Source organism: Schistocerca cancellata, chromosome 1, assembly GCF_023864275.1.
Source record: "Schistocerca cancellata isolate TAMUIC-IGC-003103 chromosome 1, iqSchCanc2.1, whole genome shotgun sequence".
NCBI lineage: Eukaryota > Metazoa > Arthropoda > Insecta > Orthoptera > Acrididae > Schistocerca > Schistocerca cancellata.
This window is the reverse complement of record NC_064626.1, coordinates 724,215,702-724,237,501: the sequence shown is the minus strand read 5'-3', so window position 1 is coordinate 724,237,501 and position 21,800 is coordinate 724,215,702. Positions and strand designations below refer to the sequence as shown.

General features: G+C 40.8%; 1 protein-coding gene across 1 annotated transcript in view; it reads left to right on the top strand.

The window, feature by feature from the left end:
- LOC126185138 (protein sel-1 homolog 1) overlaps window positions 1–21,800 on the top strand; it is a 96,289-nt gene that overhangs the window by 36,260 nt on the left and 38,229 nt on the right. Inside the window, exon 3 of the mRNA XM_049927977.1 lies at window positions 5,444–5,639. Within this exon, the coding sequence (XP_049783934.1) occupies window positions 5,444–5,639 (196 nt within the window). The remainder of the gene's footprint in view (window positions 1–5,443; window positions 5,640–21,800) is intronic.

Sequence of the window (21,800 nt, the reverse complement as noted above, 5' to 3'; positions counted from 1 at the left end):
TTGATTATTTTTATTAACAGTTTTCCATGCCCAAGTAAGACTGCATTAGGCACACAGAATTCTGTCTCCCTCTGTAGAGGTAAAGTTTCTTTGTTAAGAATATGATGCAAAATCCACACACAACTTATTTTTGTGTCATATTTTGTGGTTATTTGTATCAAATGTCACTTGAAACTAACTTTACTGTGGGTCATGAATGAAACTCAAGTGTGTACATAAGGAAAGGAAGTACAAGAATTCCAAGGTCTCTATAAGCACACTTCTGCAAGACAAATCATCAAGGTAATAGTTCAGAATATGGGTAGTGCATGAGGTGTACGGCACTAGGTGTGATGAGAACCCAAGGGGTTGTGTCAGCAGCTAGTATAAGTAGCCACTTGGCCAGCATCAGCCAGACAACATGTTTCATAGCCATGGTTTAAAGCTGTTACATTTGGCGGAAAAAGTAATCTGATAGTCACAGGAGATTCACCATAGCAGTAACTAGAATTACATGGCTCATGATAAGGAGCCAAAGATTGCAAAATAATGTGAGGTATAACTAATGTTCAGTGAGATCAATTCTCTGTTGATCCTAGGACTTTTTGCCCTTTATCAGTCTTTTCACTTCTGGCAGTGATATGTGTACGTGCAAAATATAGAGTAGCACTATCGATTGGAGTTCATGTTAAAGTGTAGGTCCCCTTTCTACTGGGTGGACAAGTCAGATCATAGGTCTGAGAAATGTAAAAGCACACTGACACTAATAGGACTACGCTTAATAAAGTCCTGTAGAGCTCAAAGCAACATGTACATCTACATACTTACTCAAAAAGCCATTGTACAGAACATGGTAGAGGGCACTCTGTGCCACTACTAGTCATTTCCTTTCCTGTTCCACTCGCAGATAGAGCGAGGGGGAAGAAAAGGACTGTCTGTCTCCATACGAGCACAATTTCTTGTTCTTATGTTTGTGATTCTTAGACAAAATGTACATTGGTGGCAGTAGAATCATTCTACAGTCAGCTTTCACTGCTGGTTCTCTTAATTTTTTTAATAGTGTACCTCGAAAAGAACTTTGCCTTACCTTTAGGGATTCCCATTTGAATTGCTGGTGCATCTCTGTAACACTTATGAGTTGTTCAAACCTACCGGTTACAAATCTAACAGTCTATCTGTGAATTACTTCAATGTTTTCCTTTAATTTGACCTGGTACGAATCCTAAACACTTGAGCAGTACCTAAGAATAGGTCGCACTGGCATCTTACCTTAGGTAAGTCTTTCCACTCCCAGGATTGGAATGACTCCTTACCCTCTCCCTTAAAACCCACATCCTTTCGTCTTTCCCTCTCCTTCCCTCTTTCCTGATGAAGCAATATTGGGTTGCAAAAGCTTGAAATTTGTGTGTGTGTTTGTGTGTTTTTTATTGTCTCTATCAACATACCAACACTTTCGTTTGGTAAGTTACAGCATCTTTGTTTTTAGATATAAATCATTTATGTGTATAGAGAACAACAGTGGTCCTATCACACTTCCCTTGAGCACCTCTACAATAGCTTTGTCTCTGATGAATACTCACTGTTGAAGACAGCATACTTGGTTCTATTACTTAAGAAGTCTTTGAGCCATTCATATATCTCGGAACCTGTTCCAGGTGCTCGCACTGTCATTTTTCAGTGTGCAGTGGGGCACTGTGTCAAATGCTTTTTGGAGATCTAGAGGTATGGAAGCTTCGCGTTGCCCTTCATCTGTAGTTCGTAGTATATCATGTGAGAAAAGGGCAAGTGGAGATTTGCACAAATGATGATTTCTAAAACTTTGCTGATTCTTGGACATAAGCATCTCACTCTCAAGAAAATTTATTATATTTGAACTGAGGCAATGTTCAAGGGTTCTGTAGCAAATTGATGCTAGGGAAATTGGCTGTAATTATTCAGGTCCATTCTTTTACCCTTCTTATGTACAAGAGTCATCTGAAGTTTTTTCCAATTGCTTGAGACTTTGCAGTGGGCAAGAGATTTAGGATAAATACAAGTTAGGTAAGGGGCCAGTGCTATAGAGCACTGTTTGTAAAATCGAATTGGGATTCCATCCATACCTGGTGACTTATTTGTTTTCACCCTTTCAGCTGTTTTTCTACGCCAGGGATGCTTATTATTATGTTGTCCATACAGGAGTGTGTTCAATGGTCAAATGACAGTATGTTTGGACAATTTTCATGTGTGAATAATTTCTTAAATGAGAAATTCAAAACTTCAGCTTTCATTTTGCTATCTTAAACTGCCACACCAGACTGGCACATAGTTCTCCAAACCACAATTTATAATCTGTTTAAACTTTTCTCATAATTTCTCTCTATTAATCTTACTGGAACTAAGTAATGTCAGTTCACTGTGTAAGTGAGATGCTGATAACAGCTCATCTGCTCTTTCTAACAGAGACATTCACCCAGCCTTCTTGACTGATTTATTTATGTTCGTAACCATAGTTGCGACAATGGAACCTCTACGTTGTTGCGGTCGATAAGGTCCAGTCTGTTTGTAGTTAAAAGATCTAAGATATTTGCATTGCATGAGGGTTACTGAATTAGTTGCTCAAGACAAGATTTCAGAAAACGTGTCCCACAGGGGGCTAACAACTATTTTGTGAGTCCATGCTTGGCTACCATTGGGCCCCGACCTGTGCAGCATTACTTACTTTCAATGCTGTGAGCTTATATTTCCACTATCCCATTCCCTCTCCACCTGTCCATCAAATGGTTTTCTTGGTGCAAACTGTACTTGTACCTGATTTATAATTTGGGACCAGGATTTCCACTTCTGGCAATTTCTACAGCTTTTCATTAAATAAACACATGGTCCCCACTGTTTGGTTTCACCTGCCACCAATTTTTAAAATTCTCCGGAAGTGCAGGGGGAGGTCACACATTGCATTGTGTGCTCCACTCCTGTGCCTTTCAATCTTTGCACCCTTCCCTTTAATAAGATAACACACCCAGTACTGTAGCCATCAAGTTTTTTTGTGGGGGAGGGGGGTTATCAAGTACCTATATGGTGGTAACCCCCGGCCGTGCAGGAACACAGTGTTGGTGCCTGAGCTGAAAACTCCCCATGTGTACCAAGGAGTATGTACCCATGGTGACTGGTGCATGGGAACTCCAAGCAGCGGATTACAGGCCAGGTAGCTGTTGCTGAGGCTGGATAACTTCCATGGGGGAGCCCCTGTTCAGAGAGGGTGGCACCATCTCGGACAAGCCGCAAATTAAGCAGATCAAGTTATCTCCCGCTGGTGGCCATATGGCCCCAGCAGCCTCTGTGGAAGGAAAGTTCTTGTTTAATACAGGAAGATACGTTCCTAAAATTTTTCCCTTCCTTGGCAATGCAATAGGAGGAACTTAGGGTTAAGTGGCAAGCAGAGAAATACTTCCCCATTAATTAGTTTGCACAATGACTGATGGGGATTCCTTTTTGGCCACAAAGCCCTTATTCTTTGTGGAGAGCAAGGAGATAAGTTTGGGAAAGTGGCAGCTCTCTCTAAAATGAAAAGTGGATCAATTTTGATCAAAACAGCATCCCCTGCACAATCACAGACACGGGCACTGCTGACTTGTAACTAATTGGGTAACATACCGGTGACCGTCACTCCCCATAATAATATAAATATGGTTCAGGGCATCATTTTCCAGAGACCTGCTCTTGCAATCTGATGACAAGCTTCATGCGAACATGGAGCCACAGGTGTACACTTTATCTGTTTTGTGCATAGGGGGCCAGAGGACAAAAAGGTCACTATCGGTGCCTTCATCTTGGCCTATGAGGGCTGTCCACTGTCTGAAAATGTGAAGGTGATGGTATACTGATGTGATGTGAAACTATGTGGCCCCTTCCCCCCAACACGATGCTTAAAGTATTTGAAATTTGGGCATGTCTTTGCATTGCAACTATAGCCACATTTGTAGAGATTGTGGACAACTGCTGCATTTGAATGCTCCTTCTGCCCCTCCCCCCATCTGTGTTAACTGTGGAATGCACCATTCTCCTTGCTCACCAGATTGCACCATTTTCCGGAAAGAGAAGAAAATAAAAGGATATAAGATCCTGGACAAACTAACTTATCAAGAAGCCAAGAAGTAGTATGACACATTGCACTTGGCATGTGTAGCAGCACCATATGCTGCAGCTCCGAGGTTGATATCGCCCTCTTTGGCACTGGTGCTCCCAGCTGTTACACCTACTACAGTGGGTCCTCAGGGCCCCTCTCACTTATTTTGGGATCATTGGCTTTCGACTCAGTGGGGATATTGGTCCACATCTTCCAGCTAGAGACAAATCACCTACCTCCAGTTTCTCTCACCAGGAAGAGATCCCTCAGGACCCTTCCTTCCAAGGCTTGTTCTGGTCTAAAACTGTTTACTAACTAGTGACTGAAGGAGCCACAAGCTGCTGGTCACAGGGCTTTGCAATCATCAGCATTACCTGAAACTGATTAACAGAAGCCTTCACAATCATCCAAATCCTGTAAGGAGAGGAAAGATAAGAAAAAGTCCTCCAAGAAGGAGATTCTGGTGACTCCCATGTCACCAGATCCTGCCCATTCCACCTCTGTATCAGACGTGGAGATTCTGACAGCCCCTGATGCCCCAGGTTGCACCACGCGTCGGAACCTGGAACCTATGTGTGTTGATGCCTTAACGCTTCTGCCAGTGGCAGCAGGTGATCATAGGGTATAATTTGCCCTCTTGGCCCCTTTGTGGCCTCAAAGTACTAAAACATTATTCTCCAGTAGCATTTTAGCGTTTTTTTTCCACTACCTGGCTGAGCTACATCTTTTCAGAACTTTGCCTGCCTTCTGCATTGCCCTTCAGGAGACTTGGTTTCCAGCAACAATGCTTAAAAGAGGAACTGTGTTTTGCCTTTTTGCTTCATATCTCGTGTCTAGGACACACAAAAGTAACAAAAACATTAAAGTGTTATTTTCTAATTATCATTGGCTGATGCTCAATAATATTATATTTCTTGCATTATTCTATCACTCATCATAAACAAAACAAGACACAATATTCATCAATGGCTATTACTTAGCTGCGTTTTGGTCTGATCACTCAAATTGGTAGAACCTTCAGAATATACACTGTGGATACAAAGTATCGAGGTTTTTGGTACTTTAGGATGAAGAAGCTGTGGTGCAAAGAAAAGGTGCACAGACAAGTTATTGTGACAACAGGAAAGTAGGAAGTAGGGCTGAGAAACTTGAGGGGAGGGGGCATGGGAGAGGGGGCAAGAAAGGAAGAAAAATTAACTTTTGGAACTACAAAGTTAATTCCTTTTTGAGGAGAAAGAGGTGGAGCAAGGATAGACTCAGGTGCGATAAATAAGCTAAAAGTAGTAGTTACTAACATTTTTCAAAATCTGATGTTTGTTATTTTCGTGTATCCTACAGATTGTTGTGCATTGTGTATTTTAGGGTATGGGTTTCCTTTATGCTGCTGGCCTCACTGTGAATGTCAGCCAAGCACGTGCATTGGTGCATTACACATTTGGGGCAATTGGAGGAAGTGTGTGGGCTCGCATGGCTCTTGGTTACCGCTATGTGTCTGGGGTTAACCTGGTGGGAAGCTGTGAGCGAGCCCTTGACTTCTACAGGAAAGTGGCGAGTAAAGGTACAGAAAATTCAATGAGTGTGCTGTCGCATGATGATTAAACTAATTGAAAACTAATTAATGAGATGAAACATAGAGGCTTACAGGAACTGGTTTTAAGTGTTACTGACAATAAAATGAATATTAGTTGATATGTGATTGGAGGCTTTCCTGGCATGTGTGCTGTTTCCAGGGCTCTCAAGTATTCAGCTGGATGTGATTGTTCTAGTCCCACGATAATTCGGCGAATAACCTTTCTGCCATCATTGGGTGGTTCTGATAGAATGGTCTGTCTGCTTAGTGTCAGTGTTATTTATGTCCATCATCGGACTTGGATTCCCTGTGCCGATGGTCCAATTGCAGCCGCTCACATTCCAATAGCAAGCACTGATGCTTCGATAGCAGCTGCCAACAATCCATTTGCAGGTGCTGACCCAGGTCCACGCCGTCCCCAGCGTCGCGCTAGGTGGTGCAAGATGGAGAATCCCGTGGAGTGTCCCTGGTGGCAGTCATGGAAGGACCTTTTGTCTGCTTGGAGCATGATTCCTTGATGGAGCTAAGTAATGGTTTCCATGCCTTGCTGGAGTTGAAAACCTGTCTCGGTTTATGAGATTGTCCGTTACGCAAATTTCAATGGCCTCTTGAAGATGCTGTCCCAGTAGAAACTGGTAGGGGCCAGAATTTTGGTCTCTTCATATTTAGCGTTTGTGTCCAGTTTCCTAGCAGTGTTATGCCAGTACCGATTTGTTGGACTGACCTAGGTGCGTATGGCGTTGGTTTTGTTTGCAGCGGTCTTAGACTGTTTGGATTGTTTGACTGATGTAGGATTTGCTGAAACCACGTGGACTATTATATATGGCCACTTTCTTGAGGTCAAATCTGTCTTTCACTGTCCCCAGTAAGGCACGTACCTTGGGCGGTGGTTGGAAGACCATGTCAATTTTGTGTTGTTTTAGCAGTCTACCAGTTTTTAATGTCAGGTTGCCTGCATACGGTAGAAAGGCAAGGCCTGGTTCCTCATATTTATACTGTTCTTCATCTGGGTTCCTGCTGTGTTTCTGTTGTCTGAGGGCTGTCTGGATCTGTCGATTGCTGTATCTGTTCTTGCGGAACACATTTTCTAGGTTTTTGATTTTTTTGTGCAAATTTTGTTTGTCCGATAATGAGTATGCCCTGTGAACCAGTGTGTTGAGCATCCTGTTGAATTGTGCAGGATGGTGGCAACTCGAGGCATGTAAATATAAGTCTGTATGTGTAGATTTGCGGCACATGCTGTGACCCAGTGTGCCATTTGATCTCCGCTCTACAAGTACATCCAAAAAGGGTAATTTCCCTTCCTTCTCAATTTCCATTGTGAACTGTATGTTGTCATGGCTGGAATTTAGATCTACATCTGTAGATGACCAGGTCCATGGGGCCAGATGACAAATGTCATCCACGTATCGGAAAACATACACCAGTTTCCATTCAGCTGCTTGTAGTGCCTTCTCTTTGAAACTCTCCGTAAATAAGTTGGCTACCACTGGTGAGAGAGGGCTCCCCATAGCCACACTGTCGGTCTTCTTGTAGTGTTGGCCATTGAAGACAAAGTAGATGGATGTAAGTACGTGCCTGAAAAGTTGTCAACTCGGGACAAAATTTCTCGCTGATTGGGTGGATCGAATTTTCTAGTGAAAAGTGACAAGACATCAAAGCTGACCAAGATGTCTGTTTCTCATAGGGGGAGCTCCTTGAGATGTTGTATGAAGTCCGTTGAGTTCCGAATATGGTGTTCGCACTTTTCCACGTACAATCTGAGCACACCTGCCAGGTGTTGTACGAGAGGGTATGTGGGCACCCCTATGTTGCTGACAATGGGATGCACCCCTTCCGTATGTGTCTTAGGGAGGCTGTATGTTCTCGGAGCTACTGCGGAGTGCTGTCAAAGTCTTTTGATGTCCTTCTCCTCAATTGTGCCATTTTTCAGTAGGGTAGCAGCGCCTCCAAGGTGAAACCGACCACCAACACATCTCACGGGAAGAAAGAGTTCTAGCCCTCAGAGAAGACAGAGACCATTGTCCTGCCTGCTGACAAAGGAAACACCACAGTCGTTCTGAACAGACAGGACTATGAACAGAAGATGCTCAAACTGCTTGATGACCCTGCATACCGGAAGATCAAGACAGACCTGACCAACAAGGTACTACTAAGCACTGCCACCCTACTGAAAAATGGCGCAATTGAGGGGAAGGATACCAAAATACTTAGACAGCACTCCGCAGTAGCTCCGAGAATACACATCCTCCCTAAGACACTTAAGAGGTGCGTCCCATTGTCAGCAACATACGGTCGGGTGCTCACGTACCCTCTCGCACACCACCTGGCAGGGCTGCTCAGACTGTATGTGGGAAAATGCAAGCACCGTGTTCAGAACTCAATGGACTTCATTTGTCGTCTCAAAGAGCTGACCCTAAGAGAAACAGATATCGTGGTCAGCTTTGAATGTTGTCACTTTTCACATGGGTCCCACTAGACGATTCGATCCGCCTTATCATCGAGAACTTTGGTCCTGAGTTGACACAACTTTTCAGGCATGTACTTACATTCACCTAATGCGTCTTCAACGGCCAATATTATTTGCAGACTGACAGTGTGGCTATGGAGAGCCCTCCCTCACCAGCAGTAGCCAACTTATTTGTGGAGTGTTTTGAAGAGGAGGCACTACAAGCAGCCAAATGGAAACCGGTGTGTTTTTTCCAATACGTGGACGACACATTTGTCATCTGGCCCCATGGACTTGGTCATCTACAGACATAGATCTAAATTCTGTCCACGACAACATACAGTTCACAGTGGCAATTGAGAAGGAAGGGAAATTACCCTTTCTGAATGTACTTGTAGAGCGGAGTTCAAATGGCACTCTGGGTCATAGCATATACCGCAAGCCTACACACATGGACTTATATTTACATGCCTCGAGTTGCCACTATCCCGCACAACTCAACAGGGTGCTCAACATACTGGTTCATAGGGCATCCTTGATGTTGTACAAACAAATTCTGCACAAAGAACTCGCACCTAGAAAATGTGTTCCGCAAGAATGGGTAAAGCAATTGACAGATCCAGACAGCCCTCAGACAACGGAAACGCAGCAGGAACCCAGATGAAGAACAGTATAAAAATGAGGAACCAGGCCTTGCCTTTCTAACATATGTAGGCAACCTGATATCAAAAATTGGGAGACTGCTAAATCAACACAAAATTGACATGGTCTTCCAACCACCGTCCAAGTTATGCACCTTGATGGGGACAGTGAAAGACGGATTTGGCCCCAAGAAAGTGACCGTATATAATATTCGATGTGGTTGCGGCAAATCCTATATCGGTCAAACAATCCAAACAGTCAAAGACCGCTGCAAAGAACAAACACGTCACATGCGCCTAGGCCAGCTCAACAAATCGGCACTGGCAGAACACTGCTTGGAAATTGGACACAACACAAAATACAAAGAGAGCAAGATTCTGGCCCCTACCAGCTTCTACTGGGACAGCATCTTCAAGAGGCCATTGAAATTTGCGTAACAGACAGTCTCATGAACCGAGGCACAGGTTTTCAACTCAGCAAGGCATGGAAACCATTGCTTAGCTCCATCAAGGAATCACGCCTCAAGCGGACACAAGATTCTTGCACAATGGCCACCAGGGACAATGTGGACCTGGGTCGGCAGCCGCAATTGAAGCGTCAGCACTTGCAATTGGAATATCGGCAGCCGCAATTGGACTGTCCAACGCAGGGAATTGAATCCCTACTAACGGACATAAATAACACTGACAATGACCAGACAATCCATTCCATCAGAACCACCTGATGATAGTGGAAAGGTTATTCGCTGAAATATCGTGGCACTTAAACGATCACATCCGGCTGGAAACCAGAGAGCCCTGGAACCATGAATATTAGTTATTAAGTGTAGTGTACCATTGCTACTTTCTGTTCATATATCATATTCTTTATTGTTTGTTTCATTCAAGTTTTATTTTACATGACTGAAACACATTAATTAGAACTAAGAGATCAAAACACAATGAATAACATCAGTTATGTTATTGTCTGTCTTTCAGAATTCTCAGTGCAGCATGAGAAGTGGCCACAAATGACATTTCTATAAATCATGTACCGTCTATTCATCACTTAATGTATGAGAGGGAGGGGTGGGGGGGGGGGGGGGGCGGGGGAGAGGAAAAGTTAAATGTTACTTCATCTGTAACCATGTGCTTCTTCATACGGTGTTTATTAAAATCTTAATTACTGTTCAGTGCTACTTATTTTGCCCATTCCCCATTTGAGTGTCTGCCACTTAAAAGAGCAGATGATTTTCAGTGTCATTTACCTTTGTTGCCCTTAGCTATTGTATCAATTTTTGTTGGAGCTGGGCAACAAGAAGTGGCTGTTGGCCATTGCTTCCACTATTGATCATGTGCAGTTCTCACTCTGCAGAAGCATATCAGAGTTCTTATCATTTTGCCAGTACCTCTTCTTATTAGTTTTTGCCACACTTACCATTGTAGTTTTAGCTGTCTATAAATATGTTAATAAACCATTGACCTTTACTAAATAGACAATTATCCTTACTCATCCAGTTTTATTGGATGGCTTCTCCCTCTATAATTCTATTTCTAATTCATTACAGGGCAGTATGATTTCTCATGTTCTAAGAACTTGCGAGCAATTAACACAGTGAAAACTAATCTTGTCTTGAACATTTTTTTTCCGCATAAAAAGTGGCAATCTTTAATGTCTGTCACTGGCTGTCATTCCACAGCAATTCCATATTCCTCTGCTTTCTTCTGCCCTCTGTTTCTTAGAAATGAGTCATGAATTTTGGTAAGTATATGTTCATATGTTGTACCTGCTGTCAACTTCACCCACATAACTCTAGCTATTGTGCATTGGATTTTATTCATGTAATTAAAATTTGGGTTATGATAAGGAATATAAACACACTGTAAAAAAGAGTAACCCTTTAGGCTTGTAGCTTCTGTGCAAGCACATAGCTTGTTAGTGGGAGTTTACACGTCTGCTTGATACAGGAATGCAGCATTTTATTTAATTGCTGTAATGCTGTATTTATTTATAGAACAGTAATTAAATTCTCAGAAATTTTTAACATTACAACTTAAAACATACATTACCAACCAAAATGAATTTTTGGTGTAGCATGCCTTGAAACAATCTTCAAAACAAAGAGCTATACTGCATTATCTGCATCCGAATGATGTTTCCTTTCATTTTCTTGTCTTCTTGCAGCAAGCTGCACATCTGTGTAGACTAACATTTTTCTGCATGGGTTGGATCTTCTCAGTGAAATGCCTTTCTGTGAGCCATTCAGGCATAGCAGTTTCTGTAGGTTGCCCTCATTGAAGTGAAGTTTCGCTTTTCTTGTGACTTTCCAGCAGTTGTGATACAGAAGCAGCCTGAAAATTAAGTGTTTTTTCTTTTGTCTTTTCACTGGCTTTATAAACTGAAATATCGTCAGCCTTCTGAACATTTTCATATACCAGTTTACCGTTTTTTAAAAATATTTTCTAGCCCTTCAGATCTACACCATCATAATAGAATTGGATTGTATAATGCATTGAAGCTTTCTTACCTCATTGTTCCTTTTTGTTGTTGTAGCAACTGCATTGTTATGAAATATTGAAATAAAGGCTGCCTGTTTCTTGTGCACTCATTTCAGCACCATGAGAGATATGTTATGACTTTACCTTTCTTGAATCTTGGATTTTTCAACACATCAGGTACTTTCATCCCATTCCGTCAAAGTGTGCCAGGGGTACATTTATTCCTTTTCCTTTCAAAAAGTGACAGGCATGTAAGTTTTTATAGTAGTTCTCCATGCAGAGAGTATCACCGAAGTTGAAAAGAGGCTCAAGTTTTACTACAATTTGTCTGACATTCAGATTATCATTAAAAAGAATTTTTGTTTCTGTCTCTGTGGAACTTCCTGTATAAATCACAAATTGCCACAGATATTTTGTAGATGATATGTGCGTGTGTGTTATAGCTCCCTCTTCAGATTTGCTACTTTTAAAGCTAGGGTTTTTCCCATAATCTAGAAATTTTTAAACATATCATTAAAATGCTGAACATCAGAGCCCAACTTGAACAATCTTTTATTCCTCAAAATGCATGTAGCTCCTCATTGTTTACGAAATAAAGGAATCTACAAAGTATTCTATAAAGTTTTGAGATTGCAGTCAATTGATGTCAACTTCTTGCCATGGTACTTGGCTGACAACCGTTCAGCCATTTTCAGGTAAGTATTTTACACTCATGTTGTCAACTTTATTCCAAAATTTGGCACAGAGACACATGTGCATAGGCAGCTGCTCCATAAGCACCTTCTGTCGAGTTTAGAACACTCTTGAATACTGCTGCGTTTATAGAACTCAGGTGCATGCATAATGGTGATACTGCATACAAGCCCTCTATCAGAATGCGGACTCGCAGAGTTAAAATTCATATGTGAAATTAATAAAATTAATTGTCGCTAGATGTGTTTTTAGGCATAAAATGTTTTCTTTCTGAATATGTTAAAGAAATCACTAGCTCCCAAGTCTTATCCTGTTGAAAGATGCCCTCACCATTAATAAGATCTACTGCAAAATTTATTTCCACAGATTCCTTAATATATGAATCTCTGAAGGATCTCATCATGGCCAAGATATCTCTGGCAGAATAATCCATAGAATGTCCTGTGGAGATACAATGCTCTGCTGTGGCCTCCTTACTGGGCTGTGAAAGGCGAGTGTGGTGATAATGTTCAACGCCCCTTTCACATACTGTGTGTGTGTGTGTGTGTGTGTGTGTGTGTGTGTGTGTGTGTGTGGTCTGACCAATATAGGCTTTGCCACACTGGCAAGGTATTGAGTACCTCCAACTTGCCACAAATCCAGATCATCCTGTAATGAACCGAGAACAACAGAAGTCTTTGTAGGTGGCTGGAAGATAACTTTAACATAATATTTCCTAATTTTGACGGTATATTGCCAGCATATGGGAGGAATGCCCTGGACTTGCAGCTCCTCCTCCTCCTCTTGATTTTGTTGGTGGACACACTTCTTCTTTCTTAAAACTGTGCTGATCTGATGTGGAGAATATCCATTATCTCTGAACACAGATTGTAGATGTTCCTGCTCCTTTGTAAAGCTCTCTCTGCCAGACATATGTGCTCAGTATACCAAAGTTTGAAGGACACCCATGGTTTTTGATGGGTGGTAGCAGCTAGATGCCTGAAAATATGGGTTTGTATGTGTGAGCTGATGGTAAATTGAATGCCCCAGTGATCCATCCACTTTCCGGCTAACCAAGAGGTCCAGAAATGGCAGACAGCTGCCCTTCTCCACTTCAATCCTAAAGTTTATAATCTCATGAATTGAATTCAGATGGTGCAAAAATGATGACAGTTCTTCACCATGGGGCCACGCCTTTAAAAGTATCATCTAAGTATTGCCTGAAGACTTTTGGTTTAAATTCCTCCGAATCAAGTGTTCTTTCCCCAGTCTTCCCCAAAAAAGTTTGCTACCATCAGCCCATCCCTCTCGTCATAGTCCAGTACTGTGGTGAATCGAGGACACAGCAGTCACTGTCCAACACTGCTGACAGGTTCTGCAATGATTTAAATGACACGCTTCACAGATCGACCTCCTTGCTTTTAAGTGTCTCCCTGCTAAGGCTCACTACCTTATTAAACAGAGTAAAAAGGAATGCTGGGAGTGCTGTGTTTCCTCCTTGGAGACGTATGCCTCTTCATTGCAGGTTTAGTCCAAGCTCCATAGCCTTCTGGGCTGCCAGTGAGAATCTCTGTCCAGGGTCTTATCCTCCAGGGTGCTCTGTGTGCTGATCCCTTGGTCCTTGCGGAACACTTCGCGATGCACTTTACGACAGCATTGGCGTCCTCTTCCTGTCCTGCTACTTTTCTCCAGCAGAAATGCAGAGTTGCATAGACATCCCCTCTGTTTCAAGCCCCAGCAAATTGAACTCTTCGTTTAATGGGAATTCTTGCAGGCTCTTACATCTTCATATGACCCAGCCCCAGGCCCAGATAGCACAACCAGAGGATCAGACACTTGGACGTTACCCAGAGGCAACATCTACTCAGGGTGTTCATCTGCATTTGGGTCATGGGTGCCCTCCCCCTCGCAATGGCGAGACAGTATAGTTATCCTCGTCCTTAAACCTGGGAAGAATCCAATGTCTCTACAGCTACTGCCAGATTAGCCTGATGAATGCACTTTGTAAACTGCTCGAGAGGATGGTTAGTTTCTGATTATGTTGGGTACTCGTATCTCAATTCCTTTTGTCCCCATATCAGTGTGGCTCCTGGAAAGGTCTCCAACTGACAATTTACTCAGATTCGAAACATCAATCTGACAGGCTTCTACTAACTTCCAGCACCTTAGGGTCCTCTATGACCCACATAAGGCATAAGATATGGCTTGGTGCCATCACATATCAGTTACGCTCCATGACTGGAACTTTACGCAACCGCCTCTATTTTTTTATCCATGAGTTTTTATCCCACTGGTTCTTCTGGGTTGGAGTTGACACTTCACTCAGCATTCCATGGATTCAGGAGAACAGTATCCCATAGGGTTCTGTGTTAAGTGTGACACTCTTCCTCGTAGTCATCAATGGGCCACTTTTGGGCCTTTGGTTACCCCAAGATCGTATGTCAGTGATTTTTGCATTTGGCACAGCTCCCACTTGGTAGCATCTGCTGAGTGCTGGTTCCAGAGGGCCATGGTACGGTCCTCTGGATGGACCGTGTCCCATGGCGTCTAGTTTACTCCCTCCAAAACGCAAAAAAGCTGACGTGGCTGCCCCATATTTGTCACCTGAAGACTACATGTGTGCGGAAGCTTGATGCTCTCTGCCTACTGGCTCACACATCTTGGGGTGCAGACTGTGCTACTCTTCTCCATCTTTACTGTGCTGTGGTTTTGTCCAGGCTAGATTATGGTAGTAACATTTCTGGCTCAGCGGCTCCTTCCTCTCTGCAAATCCTGAACCCATTTCACCACTGTGGGATGCATCTGGCTATTGGTGCCTTTTGCATTAGTCCTGTTGACTGTCTCCTTGCAGAAGTGGAGATTGCCCCCTTTACAAATACGATAGAACAATAATCGCTGTCTGCCAATTCCCTGACATCCTGTGTACCCTGTCCTTTTTGAAAACAAGGGATGTCTCCCTCCTGATAACCGCCCAAGGGTGCGATTGTTGATTGGAATGCGTCTTGGTTTTCCTCTGTCAGGATCTTCATCTCCTCTTGCTGGAATGTGCCCAGTTTGTTTATTCCCCCACCAAGATCCCTGCTCTTGGGTGGTGTCTAGACCACAGATTAGGACCAACCTGTTCCAGGGTCCTCAGGTCCCCTATCATCTTCAGGTGTCTCATACATTCCATCTTTGCAGAGGTCCTGGTTGCTGCCATCTTCTACACAGATTGTTGTATAACAATAGATAAGACGGGATATACTTTTACGCCTGCTACTGCTATGGAACACCCTTTATTGCCGGGATCATGTAGTGTGTTCACAGCAGAGCTGCTAGCCATTAACAGAGCCCTCCATTTTGTAACTCCAGCTTTTGTAACTCCAGTGTTTTAGTATATACTGACTAAGTGAGCAGCCTGCAGGCTATGAACTGATACTACTTTGGCCACCCTTTGGTCTCTGCTAATCGTAACCTCCTCTCTGCCATCGGCCATGGGTCCCAGGTCATGTGGGCATCCTGTGGAATGAATTGGCTGACCCATTTGGCTAGAGAAACAGATAATTACCCCCATTCCCTTTCATGATTCCAGCTGCATATATGCGGGTCTCTGTCAAATTTCTGTTTGGTCAAAAGTGGAATGACATATGGCGCACTACTGCCCTCAGTATTAAACTTCGCACAATCTGTGGCTTGGCGCTCTTCCTCCAGTTCTCTCAGGAGGAGGCCACTGTCTTATGCCAACTGTGCATTGGTCATACTAGGCTCACCCATTGTTTTCTCTTGTTTAATGAGACATCCCCACAATGTGGTTGTGGAGCTAGACTGAGGCATTCCATATATTGGTGGAATGTTCCCTTCTTTTAGTCCTTCTTACCAAGCATAGTCTTCCAGATTCCTCATCTTTAATATTAGCAGATGATTCATCGATGGGTGAACTGGGCCTCAGTTCCCTCTGTGAAACTGGTTTTTATTTTCAGGTATAAGGTTTTGCTACAGTTCTGGAGCAGGGGAAGGGTGGTTGTGGTTGGGGCCTCTCTTCATGTTTTTTCAGACTGGGATCCATGACCACTCACCTGTCCAAAGAGTGCTCTTTTATCCCTCTGTCTTTCCAACTTTTAGATTTGGTCTACCCTTTTATGCCTTCTACTGGGTGTGTTTTAACATTCTCATTTTATAGATTGACTCCTCTGACTAGATCTGCCCACTTTTAGCAGACCCTCTCTCTTTCGAGAGTAACTTTAGAATCACGGGACTGATGACGTCGCTGTTTAGTCCCATATGTCACCCTCGTCAGTCAGTCAGTCAGTCAGTCAATCAATCAATTTGTTGGACATACACATTCCTACCAACTGAACAGTTCAGTACTTTCATATCCTGTACCGTACTGTGTGTACACCAGTGCTGTCTGAGTAGAGTTTGGTGAGAAATGCATGCATCATGCTAAGTGCCACTGATTAACTAAACTGTGTGTTCTGTTCCTGTTTGTCACTATTATTGAAAGAAAAATAGTGATCTCTGCACAGCTGTGAGGCTGACCTAACGATAGAAAGGATAAGAAAAATGAAAAAAAAAAAAGAGTTTTAGATACAGGCACTAGTGATCTCTGCACAGCTGTGAGGCTGATCTAACGATGGAAAGGATAGAGTTGGTTGTTGTTGTTGTTGTTGTTGTTCGCAGTGTGACAATCAGTTTGATGCAGCTCTCCATAGTTGTATCCTGTGCAGGCCCCTACAGTTTTTATTCCCCTCTGCCCACTTCAATCTGTTACCAAATTTATGATTTCTTGATGCCTTAGGATGCACCAAATAACCTGATCCCTTCGTTTAGACATTTGTCCCATAAGTTTCTTTTTTTACTTCAGTTTAACTTGGTACAACTTCATTTGTTAACTGATTTACCCATCTAATGTTCAGCATTCTTCTGTAGCACCACATTTAAAAAGTTGTTCTCTTCTTGTCCAAACACTTTATTGTTCACTTTTCACTTGTACACTATTGAAAATTAAATTTATATCCAGTATTAATAAACTTCCCATTTTGAGAAAAGCTTTCCTTGCTATTGCCAGACTGCATTTTATATATTCTTTACTTCAACAATTGTTAACTATTTTGAAGTAAAAATATGAGAACTCATCTGCTGCTGTTACTCTGTCCTTTTGTTATCTTATTTCCTGGGCATCACATGACTTAATTTTACTATACTCCATTGTTTTTTTGTTAATTTTTATCTTAGAACGGCTTTTTCAAACATTATCGATTGTGCTCAACTGATTGTCCAAGTCCTTGCCATCTCCAACAGCATTGCAGTGATACTGGCAAAATGTGAAGCTTTTATTAAACACTCTTTCCAAATTTTGTGTTGATTAGGTTTACCACTTGTGCAGTGTGCTGGTTGAATTACATAGGAGGTAGTCTACAACCTTGTTTCACACTCTCCTCAGCTTCTGCTTCCCTTTTCTTTTCTTTTCCAATTATAACTGCAGCCTGTTGACAGGTCATAAATGACCTGTTGCAAGGATGAAATGCAGGATGAGTGAAAAAGCAGAATAGATGTTGTGGAACAAAACTGCTTAATGTCATGCGCATCAGTATTGGTTACAGCATGCTTCTTGTTATACGAGAGATGCAACTTCTTTGATATGCTATTTGCTGTTGTAGATGATGGTGGAATTATAGTGAATAATTGTCGTTGATGGCTCAGTCTTGTCTAGGGTACATTCTTGCTGATGAAAATTTTGATTTATGATGAAGAGTTGCCTGTTGCAGTGAATATCTTTTTAACTAAAGTTGCTCTCTGGTCAATAAGAGGCATTTTTGATACATCCCCTTAATTTTATGTAGCAATGCTTTTATTCTGATGATCCAAGTGAATTGTCATGTGATATACTTCATAGGACATAAAGAATTTGGGACAGATGTTGACTTGTGTCCGCTAAAATCTTCTCACTCAATGGAGTGAAACTGGCATGAAAAAAGTATGACACAAACATCCCTCTCAACAATATTCCAGATGTCCTGCAAGGGACTGACTTTGGGATCCACTGAAGTCATTTATTGATCAGTCCTTCCTTCCTTCCTTCCTTCCTTCCTTCCTTATCTGGTCCAGTAAGTCTCCCTTGACCTGGTGTTCTGGGTAACTTTTCCGAACTTTACCCCTTTTCCTGAACTTCATCAGTCCTTTCCTTTCACCCCTCTTTCTTCCCCTTCAACTCTTTTGCCAGAAGAAAGAGCCAGTGGCTCTGAAAGCTAGCAAACTGTAATACCTTTTATTTATGTGTTCTCCTGCTATCACTTGGTGAGTAGATTTTTTATCTGTCCAGTTACTTACATTAACAACTTTTTAACATCATTTTTATTTTCTTGTGAGACTTATTTGGTAGCTTCATGAATAATTTTTCACTGAACTAACCGAATGTTTATTTGCTGGAGGAGAACAGAATATCTGCGTAAACAGCCGTGGAATAGTTATTGAACTTTTAGGAAATTTAGCTTTTTGTATAATAAATTTCTGATGACATATTGTCTGTAGGAAACAAATGACAAAATTGTGTGTCATGTAGTTAGTAATATTTCATAACGTAAATGTAACTTTCAGAATCAGGTGTAAATAATCCTGTTTGTTTTCTGGCAGAGCTATTTGTCCATAGACAGCTACAAAGGACAAAATATGTATAGGCTGTAATCTTATCCTCCTACACATCACCATTAAAGTTCTCATTCTTCGCACAAATTTTGAAAACTTGAGGAGGAGTAAGATTAAAAAAGAACTTTTCTTATCTTCATTATCTCGTTGTTGTTGTTGTTGTTGTTGTCGATGGATCAAAGCCTTGTCTATGGTACCTTCTTGCTGCTGAAAATTTTGATTTATGATGAAGAGTTGCCTGCTGCAATGAATATTTTTTTAATTTTATCCCATTCTTTTAAATCACACCGACTTTACAATTTTCACTTCTATCACACCAAAAATTACATTGTTACTGACAAGTTCAGCAAAATACATGTTTCCATCAGAGGCATGCCCACCACTCCTTACATTCTGTGGTACTCACAATTTCCAAAGAGTTTACAAACTTTCTCGACAGGAGAAGAATCTTTACCAAATTATATGATTATTTCATAAATAAATCCAGAAACAAATGTAATATTTAGCATTTGATTGTGCAATTAATAATATGAATTTTAAGTATGCCAGAAATTTTGTAATTTCAGTTATTCTTAAAAGAAGAGTAATTTTAACTGTTGATATGTATAGATTGTAACACATTAATTTCTTTTTTATTCATTTTAGCTCAAAATAATCATATACAAAATCATATGAATTCTTTTAGTGAAACAGCTGAGATAATTTTAACCTATGCAAGAATCGATAGTATACATGGTTTTGGTTATCTCTATAAAAAAAAGCTAATGCTAGAGGAGTATGATTCATTACAATATCCCCCTCACAAAATTTGGAAACCAGATGTTTACAATATTTTGCGACACACTATAAAGTTTGCCAAATGGTGTACAAAATGATGCCCAGGATAGCAGATAGATGTATAGAAGTACCTGATAAATAACATATTACAAACAACAAAAGAAAAATATCTACTATAAAATCATAATCTGTACACATATCAGGATATGGCATTCAGATTTTCAGATCTATGCAACATACTGTCACAAGACAAAAAATACAAGGTCAAAACTACAACATTACACCACTAAATTATAGAAATAATTACAAAGTAAATTACTAGAATTTATAAACTTTAACTTAAGATCTATACACTCAAACTTTCAAAATCTTCAAAAGAGAAGAGAGAAAATTTCAGAGCTTAAGTGTACGACACGTGAGCAGACTCAAAAAAACTCACGACGACAGGTACAGACCAGGAGAATATACTCGATCATGGGTAGGAATCAATCAGCCATATAAACCATAGTATTTACAGATGTGTTGACTCGTGAAAGAACAAAATAATGGAAAAATATTAGGGCCTGAGTTTACAATGTGGGGACCGACCCATGAATCCAAACCACACCGGGTACAACCCAGCAAAAAAGTTTTGACACAACAAAATGAATAAAGTTCATAATCATATCAATGAGTTCAGTTATATGCAACAAGTAATTGTGAGAAGCATCTAGCTTCAATCAATGGTTGTAAGTTTTCCTTGGACGGACGGACACACACACACACACACACACACACACACACACACACACACACACACACACAGGCTAGGAGTACCCAAAACAGAGCTAAGCATTAGTCTGCCCACAACTCAAGATCCAATCAGATACAATACTGCAATATCCAGGATAAATTCAGGTAAAAATAGTCATAAATTAGCTTTGAATGATGACACAATCCAGTAGTTGGACAACCAAAATCAGAGTATGAAAGCAGACATGTATACATCTTATTGTATTGTCCATAGTAATAAATGTCTTCCACACTAACCTAAGTACACAAAGACCCAGAAAATTCGTTTCAATTGATAAAAAAAAACTGATTTAAAGTTGCATAATGATTGTAGAGTCAATCCCTCCAATGAAAAAACGTGCATTTATGCTGAATAACACTGTCTTTAGCAGTCTTGGTTAACAATTCACAAATATCAGACACAAAATACATTCCAGTTGACAGATGCTAGAGTACGTTACCCAGCACCCACGATCTCTTGCAAGACGATTAGTCCAGCTGGGTACAGTCATACAGCAGTGTGGGGTGTGGATCTACCCACATATATGCAGCTTCCTCCTTAGAGTTATCATCACACAATCCAAGGGATAGGTAACTTCCTGTCTAGCATTCACATAAAATCTTGAATCATTGTTTTGTGTACTAAATATGCTGTTCAGTACCTCCTTCACATCACATGAGATATGCTCTCCATCTTCATTTTACATTGTCAGTTATGTGGGATTTTTGTTGGGTGTGATTAAAAAATGTTCACTTATGAAACATTAATAATTAGTGTTAAATGCAATAAAAATGCACTAATAAGGTAATGCACACAGATATGCTCAGATAGTATTCCTAATATTTGAGTACAAGTTATGAATATTGTCCCATTGTAAAACTGTAAAAAGCTCTACTCATTTAGTCACATGGGACCTATATATTAAATTCTAAAGCACAAATCTATTGCAGAACATAATTATATAGTGTATCATAGATCTTAACGCAGTCAATAGATAAGACAAAACTTTAAAAATCACATCTTACATACTAAATTCCAGACAAACAAAGAACATTTATATAGTCTTACGAATCTACAGATAGATTTAAACCGTCAGTAGATAAATTAGAACTCTAGAAATCACATCATCTTACATACTAAATTCATGACAATGGAAAAAACGACAAACAAACAAAAATCAAATACTTATGGATCATGTCTATAAGCTTTCAGTTCAGTAATGTTGCATAATCCAAACAATTCTTAGATTTTGGATACACAAGTCTGTGTGGATGTGGATTTTCAAGAACTTCGAATGGTCCAATATAAATATTGAAAATTTCTTTATCTTAGATGTCAACACTTTAGATTTCTCTTTAGCTTCCACCAACACAAGATCTCTTACTTCAAACTTAGAAAATCAACCTTTACTGTCATGTACTTGCTTTCTCCTATCCCCCTGTTTTCTCATCAACTTCTTAAGTGAATAGATAAGACAGAACTTTAAAACTACATGATCTTAAATATTACATTCATGGCAAACAAAAATTACACAGTCTTAAAAATCTACACACATAGCAAATATTTTCTTCTAAACTAGGTATCATTAGGCATCCATGTTCAAAGGTATTGCCTTCTATACTAAATGTTAAATGCACCTGATATTTTATAAGTTTATTTTGCTTACTTGTAGCTCCTCTTATCTTTACACCTACAATGGGCATTTCCACAAAATTCTTACTACACTGGATTTGTCT